The sequence below is a fragment of the Diachasma alloeum genome, unplaced genomic scaffold (genome assembly GCF_001412515.2).
Source record: "Diachasma alloeum isolate Michigan unplaced genomic scaffold, Dall2.0 Dall_scaffold_02993, whole genome shotgun sequence".
Classification (NCBI taxonomy): Eukaryota; Metazoa; Arthropoda; class Insecta; order Hymenoptera; family Braconidae; genus Diachasma; species Diachasma alloeum.
In genome coordinates, this window is record NW_021682431.1 from 1 (window position 1) to 11,258 (window position 11,258).

At 37.5% G+C, this 11,258-nt stretch overlaps 1 protein-coding gene across 4 annotated transcripts; it reads left to right on the forward strand.

Moving 5' to 3' along the window:
• Window positions 1-1,510: 1,510 nt before the first annotated feature.
• LOC107046883 lies at window positions 1,511-5,004 on the forward strand. 4 transcript variants are annotated; one of them, XM_015269601.1, is made up of 9 exons: window positions 1,511-1,816; window positions 1,899-2,190; window positions 3,126-3,188; window positions 3,255-3,455; window positions 3,530-3,863; window positions 3,954-4,101; window positions 4,184-4,290; window positions 4,372-4,443; window positions 4,525-5,004. In XM_015269601.1, exons 2-9 carry the CDS (start codon window positions 2,017-2,019, stop codon window positions 4,566-4,568), a joined length of 1,143 nt encoding a protein of 380 aa, XP_015125087.1. In that variant the 5' UTR covers window positions 1,511-1,816; window positions 1,899-2,016; the 3' UTR covers window positions 4,569-5,004. The 4 variants fall into 4 exon arrangements, with proteins under 4 accessions (XP_015125087.1, XP_015125088.1, XP_015125090.1 ...); XM_015269602.1 differs by having other exon boundaries at window positions 3,530-3,833; XM_015269604.1 differs by lacking the exons at window positions 4,372-4,443; window positions 4,525-5,004 and having other exon boundaries at window positions 3,954-4,087; window positions 4,184-4,262.
• Window positions 5,005-11,258: the final 6,254 nt, after the last annotated feature.

The window sequence follows — 11,258 nt, forward strand, 5'->3', positions numbered from 1 at the left end:
AGCACAATCAACTACAAATAAACGTACCATCCTAAGGCTGACAATAGCGGGCGTGTGATATTCTTCCAAGTAGAGTCAAATTGGATTCATAACACCCGTTCGGGTCCGAAAAATGTTCACATCAATGTATCCAAACCCAATCAATTCAGAATAAACCAACATTNCAATTCAGAATAAACCAACATATATTAGATTGATAAATAACAAAATACTATTCATTACGGAACCCAAGTCCTCTAGCCACAAGTTAAACAGGAGAAATCAGTGTCAACAATATAAAAGAATCTAAACCTAAGGATAGAAATATCCTTAGAGATTTTTGGTATATGTATTTGAGATAGGTAGGATATCGATTCAAATCCTCGACGTTTTATCTGTCTTCGGATATAACAATTAACCTTTTATAGCCTTCGTACATCCACCCTGTAGAATCTTGTTGCCATTGTATACGTATCACAGAGATGCGTACTATCAATGGCATTGGTAGAAATAAAAGAAAAGAAAAAGCCTAATAATACAAATAGCAACAGCCACATATCTCCTGTCGGATAGGCTACAACTCCTACTTGTTTCATGATTGGGTGTTTCAAATTCCATCCGATAGGATAGGTATTATCAGGACGACTATTTCGAAAAAACAAAATGAAATTGGTCGTTCTTGAGATATTCGCAGAAAACGATTTTTGAGAAATCGCTATATCTCAGTAACCACTGAACCGTTCGGGCTGAGATTTAATACAGATTTGTATCTCATTAGTTCCAATTAAGAACCAGAATTTCAGCTTTTTTGCAATAAGTATTCCGGAATTATTAACACAGTTCTGGACATACGCACACACATACATACAGACGCTCACTAAAAATATTATTTCTCTACATTTCATGACATTTACAACACTTCCATTCAGAACTACAACACGGAGAGACATATTCAATAAAAAAAACGTATCTTTTCCGTAATTCCGGAGCGAAAGGTGGTTGTAGGAAATTTTATGGAACTGTCACGGAATTTTTCCGGAGCGTTCCATAATTTTTATCCGAATCTCTTGTGGAAAATTACGATACCATCACTTAAACTTTCTGAGTCGATTCTGTACGACATTTACAAAACTTCCATTCAGAACTACAACACGGAGAGAAATATTCAATAAAATTTACGTATCTTTTCCGTAATTCCGGAGCGAAATGTGGTTGAGGGAAATTTTACGGAACTTTTACGGAATTTTTTCAGAGCGTTCGGTAATTTTTATCTGAATCTCCTGTGAACAATTTCGATACCGTCACTTAAATTTTCTGATTCGCTTCCATAATCGGTGAGTGAATTATGAGTTCCGTAATTTTTACTGAACACTTCTCTCCGTCTAGGCTATGAAAAAAAGTTGGTCAGTGGTTAATAATGGTTTTCTCCTTGTCGAAAGCCTATTTGGGAGATTCTTTGCAATTTCTAGTATATATCGCATTCGATCGATGTATAATCCCTTATTGGGTATTTCTCTCGTGACTAGGCAAATCAAAAATTGATAATCATTGAAAAGAACGGAAGACGTCGCTATTGGTATGAAAACTATCTCTATCACTTGGTATGGACGACTTTGGATAGGACAACATTTCAATGTACACAGCACAGTACAGTTTTCCAGTGTATGGTAAAAATGTTCCTCACTCCTGATGGAAAAATCAGTTTTAATGAAGCGAAACATCGTCATTCTGATGCAAGTAAAGAATCAGACGTTATTGCGATGAAGGAAGAAATAAGAAAATTGGCTAGTAGCACGAATGAATATTCGTCAGAGATATACAGAACGGCCTCACGCAAGTAAAAATTATAATGGTCAAAATTTATGTTCAAATTGCAACAATTAATAGCTTTATTTTATAACATATATCCTTGCTTGAAGTAATAAGAATGCGGGGGAACTAATTTCACCCGGTGCTTGCGAACAAATTGTCTGACGCGAAAGGGCGGAAATTGGACTTGCTCATCAGCCGAAGACATTGGAAGAATTAGGAGCATTGATGGTTGAAAATCCACATATGAAGGAGATAGTGGAAGGGAATTTCAAGGGACTTGTGGGTACCCCACGAGCAGCAAACGGTGACTGCCAAGGTTCCGCCCTTCTCTTTGTTAACGATGGAATATTGAATGATCTGAACGAAGCTGAAATAATCATGGCAGACGGAACTATGAAGGTATTCATGCAAGCATAGTTAATAACTTCATCAATCTTACTATAAGGCTCCACACAGAGAAAAATGAACAAAAATTTGCCGCCAAAATAGATTTTGTAGTCCCAACAAAATTGTGTTCTCTGTGCAAGCGAGAAATGTCATTTTTAGCACAACCTCTTCGTTATTCGATACTCCCATACATATTTTGCTCCCGGGAAATGTTCGTTTTATCAAAACAATGGATAGTAGCTTTTCATTTCGGCTATTCAGTAGTCACAGACAAGAAATTAATCCTTAGGGAATGAATCCTTAAATGAATTAATAATAATAATAACAATGATATTATAGAAATTTTGTAACTTACGGACAAAAAATTTCTTGATGAATTTTCTTCTATATGAGTTATTTTCATCCTGAAAAGGCACAGTTTCGTGGTTTGAGAACATGTTTGTTCTTATCTCACTGCAGTGTTGCCGAATGCACTCTACAGTGCCCGGGCGCATTTTTAGGGAGTTTCTAACAACATGGCATGACTGGTAATTCTACCATGGAAAAAAATGATTCACCTGTCGGAAATGATTTGTATTTTCTAAAAATTTCGAAAATCATGTTGTTCTAAAAACTTTTATAAATTTTTAGACGCTTCAATTGACAAAGTCAATTTTTCAAATAATTTTTGCGGTTTGCCATTCAATGGCATGTAAAGACGTGTTCAATCTGCAGACTCAACTGGGTTCTATTCATACTATTTAATATTCTTTCCGGTGCGATTCTCCGTTACTATTTTTTTATTAATTTTTTTTTCGTGAATACTCTTTGAATGCCATTGTCCACCATCATAGGGTGAAATAGATTTTGATTTCGCCATCCGTGCAGTGAAATTCATTCTCCTTCAAAAATCAATCGAACAAAGCGAGGTTTCTGTTAGTATGATAGGAAAAAATTTAATTTTAAAGGCGACCCCGGACATTCCACAGGCGAGTCAGATATGGATTATTAGCTTCCGGAAAAATGACAAGGTAAGAATACGAGAGCCTATTGATTTTATAAGTAGGAATCATTAATTTTTTCATCAACTTGCCCAGTCATTTGCTGCTGTTTTTGCGGTATGCCGACGGGCTACTGCTGTGTTATACGAAGCCATATTATGTCGCTTTTCGAAAATAGTACCAGGCTTAAAGAATGTTAAATTGATCGTCAGTGATTTTGAGAGAGCAGCCCTTAAAGCTTTCGCAAATGTTCTACCTTTGGCAAGGCTGATGGGGTGTTGGTTTCATTTCATCAAAGTAAGTTAGATTGGAGCTTTCAACTGTTTTCCACCAGATGGAAAGAATGTTTAATACTAATTTCGTCATTATAGGCATCATCTGAACACTGGAAGAAGCTGCTTGAAAAATATGATCTACATGATGCCCCACGAGAGCCAAAATACCTATTGCATTCCCTTCCACTACTGTCACATTATCATGCTGAAAAAGGAATCAAAATAATTTCTCAAAAATCCTCTTATTATGAGAAATTATTTCCTGATCTTCGTCATTGGGCGGATTATGTAAATAATCAATGGGGACGAATTCCAGAAATTGTGTCGGTGCATAATTGTTGCATTCGCACCAACAATGATTCCGAGGCTGACAATCGACAATTCACACCTCGAGCCGGAGGTAAATCCCCTCCCGTCTTCTCATTCATTCGTACGTATGAAACATTTACATTTGGATAAACAATCCTGATATAATTCCCATGTCGAGAATCTCATAGGAGAATTGCATCTTGAATTCTAGGAAACTTGCAAGAGATACTGCGAGATGAAGTGACGAATATGACACGAATGAAGAATGGGCTACCGATTGTGAAGACCAAGCTCATGGAGATAAGGTTTAATCGGGACATGTGTCTTTTAGTGGCACAAAAAAATGTATCTAAACAAGAGTATGCATCAACAATTGTATTAATATCCGTGGATTGACTACGGTTGAATCCAATCCATTAATATCTATCCATCTCATTACAGAATTACTCTAGATGAAATATATACATTTCTGAAGCAATGTCTACCCGAAGAGCAATCGAAGAGAATTGATGAAGAACAATGTATCAGTTTGCGGGACAATGTTACAAGTGGGTTAGAATTTAACTGTTAAAGCATATTGGAATTTTGGATTCCCCATAGACCATTTTGAAAATTATCAATTTCTATAGGAGAAATGTTTAAGCGAGCATCAAAAATGGAATTGAAATCCTTGTCTGCAGAAAAGGATGAAGAATACGGAGGTAACAACAGAGAAACATACTTTATAAAAATCACGTATTTAAATGAAATGGTCATGCTCAACAATGATTCTCCTTTTTCAGTTAAGCGAAAATGTCAACGTAGAAGGAGGAGGACAACTACGTGAAACAAGTTTGTTTGGCGACAGCATTTGCGTGTAGATGTGTTCCTGAGAGACGTGTCAACGCTTCTTTTCCTATATTTATTTATTTAAGCTATATTTAGTTATATTAAACTCAAAAATAAGGGAATAATGAAATTATCCATTTCGATAGTTTTGGCAATGTGCAACCACCAAAAGAATTGATGGATTATTTCGGTGTTGGTAGCCTTGTCAAATACAATCACCAGAAGCATCAAGAACATGATACAATCATATGTGGTCATCTATGTCTCAAGTTCCTCAATGGACTGTTATAAATATCATTCACATTGATGGATCGAGTTAGTCTACAACTGACAACCATGGGTGAATCGTTCACATTAACATTGTCAGGAACATCTTCCATTTTGGAAGCGAATTATTTTCCCTCCATCGAATTATCTCCCCATCATCGCTATAGTTTGGCTCTTGTTGAATTATTGACATTCAATTCGATTCCAAATATTACAGAAAACAATAATAAATTTTACTACTCTGATACTGAGAAGAAGAAGTATACAGTTATCATTCCACCAGGTAATTATGAGATTGATGATATACAGAATTATTTGCAGAAATATTTACAAAAACGGGTGTATCAATCAACTTAAAACCCAATATGACGTCACACATTTCCCGCGAATCGGTGACGTCATCCTTCCCGAACGTTCCACGACCGTGGCGCCACCTGGTGGTGGGTGAGCCTTGGTCCAGAACCTGCCCTGTCTACCTACTATTGGTTTCATTTCTTAATATTAATTAGGAGGGGAGAAACGATTTTTTAATTAGCGGGCGAGTTATCCATGAGGTTTCTCATAACGCCGCGAATTTCATCACAGTTTTTATTTTTTGATTACAGAGATTGAGGGATGAAACGGGGATTGATGATTGGGGAATTTAATTCTCCATCGAACAGCATTGGTTTCATTCCTCAATATTAATTAGGAGGGGAGAGCCGATTTTTTGATTAGCGGGCGAGTTATCCATCAAGTTCTTCATAGCGTCGCGACTTTCGTCACAGTTTTTATTTTTTGATTTTTTGATATTAAGGGATGAAACGAAGGTTACTGGATGGGGAATTTAATTCTGCATCGAACACCATTGGTTTCATTCCTTAATGTTAATTAGGCGGGGAGAGACGATTTTTTAATTAGCGGGCGAATTATCGGGAGTCACTGCGCCGAGAAACCATTAGCTTTTTCACAGCGCCGCGACGTTCGTCGCAGTTTTTATTTTTTGATTACAGAGATTAAGGGATAAAGCGGAGGTTGATGGATGGGGAATTTAATTCTCCATCGAACAGCATTGGGTTTATTCCTTAATGTTAATTAGGCGGGGAGAGACGATTTTTTAATTAGCGGGCGAGTTATCCATTAGGTTTCTCATAACGCCGCGACTTTCATCGCAATTTTTATTTTTTGATTACAGAGATTAAGGGATGAAACGGGGGTTGCTGGATGGGGAATTTAATTCTCCATCGAACAGCATCGGTTTCATTCTTTAATGTTAATTAGGAGGGGAGAGACGATTTTTTAATTAGCGGACGAATTATTGGGGTGGCACTCTGCGCCGATGAACCATTGGGTTTCTCATAGCGCCGCGACTTTCGTCGCAGTTTTAATTTTTTTATTACAAAGATTAAGGGATGAAACGGGTCTTGATAGATGGGGAATCTAATTCTCCATCGAAAAGTCCTTGTCTCATACCTTAATATTAATTAGTGGGCGAATGAATTAACGGAAAAACATAAAGTAAACATTGAGGACAAGGAGGACATAAACCCCCCTTCGAACCTACCCCTGTGACAACGTAACTGCTATAGGGCTTCTAGCAGAAGTTTTCCCTGCCCAGGGTACCCCCACTCTACGTAATTCCCACTCATATACTTGTTCCCCACTCCAAAAATCCATGGATATTCTTCTTCTGGCCCTACTGCCGAGTTACCGGCACAGGCAGCTCGCCCAGCCATCATAAGGTATGATAGAGAAAGGTATTCTCAAGCATTGTTATGCAAAGTGTCCCGCGCGGTAGTTGCAGCAGACCAGCAAGGTGACATCTCAGTCGACCCGTTCCCCTTCTCTACTACCAGACTCGACCCGCTGTGCTTTTTGAATCCCCTTACTCCTCTGTTTCCCCTACCGTCCCCGGAGCCGCCGAACTGTCGGATGCTCAGACTAGTACATATTGGAATGTCAAGAATTCGTAAACGCATGCCTTTATTTGAAAAATATAAAGTTTTCAAATGCAATTTAAAATAATGGCCATATTGTCTAGTCTTCCATTTTTTAAAATATTCATGTTTTACTTCTTTTTCAGCATTCAATTCCATGATATTCCCATCTAAACATTGAGAATATATTTCAATATATAATAAATTATACAAAATGATAGCATTGGCAATAAAAACGAAATCAACAATTTCTATATGTAGAACGGGGCCACATTCACTAAATATACTTCCAAAAAACTAGTGAGTCTTCCACAATATACAGCGAGAAAAAACATCTAAAAAATCCATTATTGCATTGCCCAATTATTTTCGTTTGGCGTAAGTTTTTATCACAGGCTTAACTTGAAAATTAGAGTAACTATCACAGACAGAACTTTTCAATTGCAATAGACCAGGCTGACGGAATGCTGGTAATATATTCGAACCAGTGGTGGTATTCAGAGAAGCTGCCTTAGAGTATTTTGATGATGCAGTTGAAGGTCTGGTAGTCATTGGGGTTATTCGATCTTTGAGGTACTTTCCTTTGTAACTAACTTTTTCCAGATCATTTTTACCTGCATTCATTGCTGCAGCCCTCATAAATCCACTTTTTGAGGAAAATGGAACTTCCATAATTGGTATGGAAGCATCATGTGCTATGACATGCACACGGAGAGCAAGGAATTTCTCCACGGCTTTATGTAATAATTGGTGCTCATGACAAAACTGACTTCGCAAAAATGGTGTTATACGTTCGCAAATCACTTGTGTTAAATTCTCTATCACATTATTGATTCGAAGAATTTTCTCTTGGTTTCCTCGGCATATTCTCTCTGCAATTTCAAGTAGTTGGTATAAGTACAAAGTGGGATGTATCAATCCACCATTGCTAATTGCCACTGTCCATTGATAGGGAGTATTTTCATCTGGATTTTCTGCTATCAAAGATGTATTACATCCTTCACATGTGCCTTTCATGTCCCGTGCAACCCATCCAGCCACGTAATGTAAACCAAACTCTTGAATTTTTGTCAGAGAAACCTCTTTGAAAATCAATTTCTCACGATTGGATTCATCTTCGATTAATTTAGATTCCACCGTATTTCCTTTCAATAAATTCATGTAGAATGGTTCTTCATCGTCGTTATAGGAAGATCCAGTCAGGACACGTAAAAACATACCGACTGCCAGCAGACGAAATTTGTGTCTCAAACGCCCTGGCTGTGGATGCATGTCTCCTGAAGATCTGGCTTGAGCTAAAAGATTGTCACATAGACTAGATCCAATGCGGCATGGTACTAAATAATCCAGTTTATTCGTCATAACTAGATCATTGTGGAAATGGGGGATGGTTGTGGTTACGAGAATGGCACCACGTTGTATCGATTTCCATTCATTGTTTGGTTCAAAGGACAATTCCCTCATTATTTCAATGAAATCCTTCAGTTCTTCAATTCGTGCCAAACTCTGAGAGTCTCGGCCGAGGCCTTCTGATTTGTGGCGGGCAGTAATTGTCGAAAACCATTTGTGCACTTTAAAAATGAACCATCCAGTAGTTTCAGCTTCGCGGGGGACACCTGAATTCGTTCGTCCAACTTGTTCCGCGAAAAACTCTGTTGCTAATCTCATTCATTTTATCGAATTGTCCTGGATTGAAGTGAATGGCTTTCAGTTTATGAGCAACTGTAATACCTCTGACTTGGTCTTGCTGCTTTAATAAGTGATAAACATATTCCATGGAAATTCTCTGAGTTGACAATTCCTCTTGAATTTGTCTGGTTGTCGGAATGATAAAATCTGTGCGATGCAATTGACACCACATATTCTTTAAAATATGAGGAGGATCTGGAGCTACATACATTTTCTGATTCTCATTCACTGGGTGTTGATATGATGGAGTGCATTGTTCCCGCAAAGAGTGTACTCCGAGATTGGACCACATGCCTTGATTAGTACCACCCATATCAGAAGATAGACAAACAACATTCAACCCTTTAGCATGTAATTCATGAATGATATTCAATAAAAATTGATATAATAGCGGTGAATCTAGTGATTTTAACGTGAAAGCATAAGCTAGAGGCTGTTTCCAGTGGGAGGTGAGGCCGCGCGCAACGACGGCTAGCGCATTTTCACCCTTTCGTCCTGCCTCCTCATCATTTCGTGCTAATCCAGGTATTGTTAATCCAATATATTTCTTCAAGCCGCGATCATAACACACGCTCGGATGAATTTTCATTTCATCAAAACTTATGACACAGAAGTTTACATTTGGCGTCTTGTCTTGCGAAATTTTTTCCGCCAACCAGTGAATCATCTCTCCAGCTTGTCCTGGCTCGAACTTCACGTGCGCGATACGGCGAAAAATTGTATTGTAAGTTGGTCCTGGATATCCTTCCTCTTTTCTTAGATACTCGTAGACGTCTGCTCCTGGCTTGCATCGATTACGTATCGCCTTGCGTATCGTTTCTTCATTCCAGCATCTCGTATTAGTGGTAGGATCCTCAAGCTCGAGGAATAACATTTGATCTTCGTTTAAAAATTTTCCCAAATTTTTCTTCATATTTTCCGCAAGTTTTTCGAGTTGTGATATCTGTAATATTTATTAAGATAATTATTTTCAAATTGAATGTCAATATATGCTTCGAATTGAGTACTTTAATTATAGTCCATACGCTGTGACATGTTCTGTGTCAGACTCTCCTTCATAGTTAACGAGACGCGCGTGACCTGCCCGCATTGCGTCCGCACTTCAATGAAAATGGTTGGAGATGAAGAAAAACAGTTGAAAAGAAAGAATGTTCGGTTTGAAAAAGTACACAAATTTGGTTTTGTGGCATTTTTCCATGATTCTGATGATTAACGGGATAATCTACTGCAAACAATCTAGAAGTTGCAGTATACTACACTTCAATGAATTGGAAAATTGAATACTATTGGAGATCTTGTTGCTTGTTTGCATTAGGTTATTCCGTTGACTATTGAAATTATGGAACAATGTTAGGGAAGAAAAATTGTGTACTTTTCCATAACGAACATTTTTTATCCCTGCAGTTTTCGTCTATTTCCAACCATTTTCATTGTCGCGTGGCCGCGATGCGTGGCGGGACGCGCGCGTCCGCTTTCCGGGCCTTCCGGGGTGATATCTCGATAACTATGCAAGATTTGACGAAAATTCATTCAAAATATTTTTGCGTAACGGCGTTAATTATCAGTAATTGATTCTCGATTATGATAGTACCTTTTTCTTTGTCTCTTGCAGTTCCCGTCTGAGATTCTCAATCCTAATCTGTAACCCTTCAGATCCACTCTCCTCCCCAATAGTATCATCGTGTGGAACGCTTGCTTCTGGAGAATCTTCACTTTGTAAATTCAGTACGGTCACAGGCACTAGAATTTTTAATTATAATTGAAGTTTGCTAAATCATTAAAAATTCATTGAAACATGCTGGAGAGGATGATTATTACCGTGTCGCTTAGGCGGATTGTCAGTAAAAGTATCTGGTATAGCATCCAATCTCAAAGCCTCCTTCCCATGGCGGATTTCCCAATGTTTATCACTGAAATGCCCCTGTGAATACAATTTGAGATAATATTGTACTTCTGTCGATTATAACTACACTGTTAAAATTTGGCGGATGAAATTTACGGTGCACTTTTTCGAAATTTTTGTCAAATTATAGTTCCACAAAAATGTCAAGGAATTTCGTTGCTGAAAAATGATAATGTGATGAAAAAAGAAATCTAAACTACAAATTTTAGTTCCGTTATTCTATGGAAATTGATAGAAATCGGAAAAATCCACATAATTTGATATTCTTAAATTTTCAAATGATTGAAAATTCAGCGTCTTTCGGCAGAAAAGATTCATTTTTTTCAACATAAAATTCGAGTAATTTTGGAAATTCTGGTCTGATTCCTACTCCTGTTGCTCAAAAATTTTAAATTCCGCAATTTTTATCTGCCTGTACGTACGTACCTCACATAAATACACGCGACTCTCNTTGGCGTAAGTTTTTATCACAGGCTATGTGGGGACCAGGGAGGATCCACTACCTGGTACCATATGCTGAAGTCTCTTGCGCCGCACGTGGGACAAAAATCAGTGTAATACAAGGAATTCTGTTATTCATGTTGCTTACTCTTGCTATACATTCAATTCTTCTCAAATATTTAACTCTTTATATTTATCCAAAGATTTTCTTTGAAGAATTCCAAATGCTGAATTCTTCAGTTGCGAAAATACTCCATCCAAGAACTCTTCCATCCTAATATCATGCTATCAAAATTCATCAGAAGAATCTACCGATTTTTCTTAAAAATTCTATTGAATTTCTATTGAAATACTATAAGAATTCTATTGACAAATTTCATTTATTTGTTGCACCATTTGTATAGAAGATATTTAATCGAAAAATCAATGGATTTTTTTCTCTATAAGTATTCTTGAGGATGAATTTTCTAAA

Bases quoted from the DNA above. Each gene is read 5' to 3' on its own strand.
- LOC107046883 (XM_015269601.1), top strand. From the start codon at position 2,017: ATGGTTGAAAATCCACATATGAAGGAGATAGTGGAAGGGAATTTCAAG. The intron at 3,456-3,529 runs GTAAGTTAGATT...TCGTCATTATAG, and splicing joins GTTGGTTTCATTTCATCAAA to GCATCATCTGAACACTGGAA. The intron at 3,864-3,953 runs GTACGTATGAAA...CTTGAATTCTAG, and splicing joins TCCCGTCTTCTCATTCATTC to GAAACTTGCAAGAGATACTG.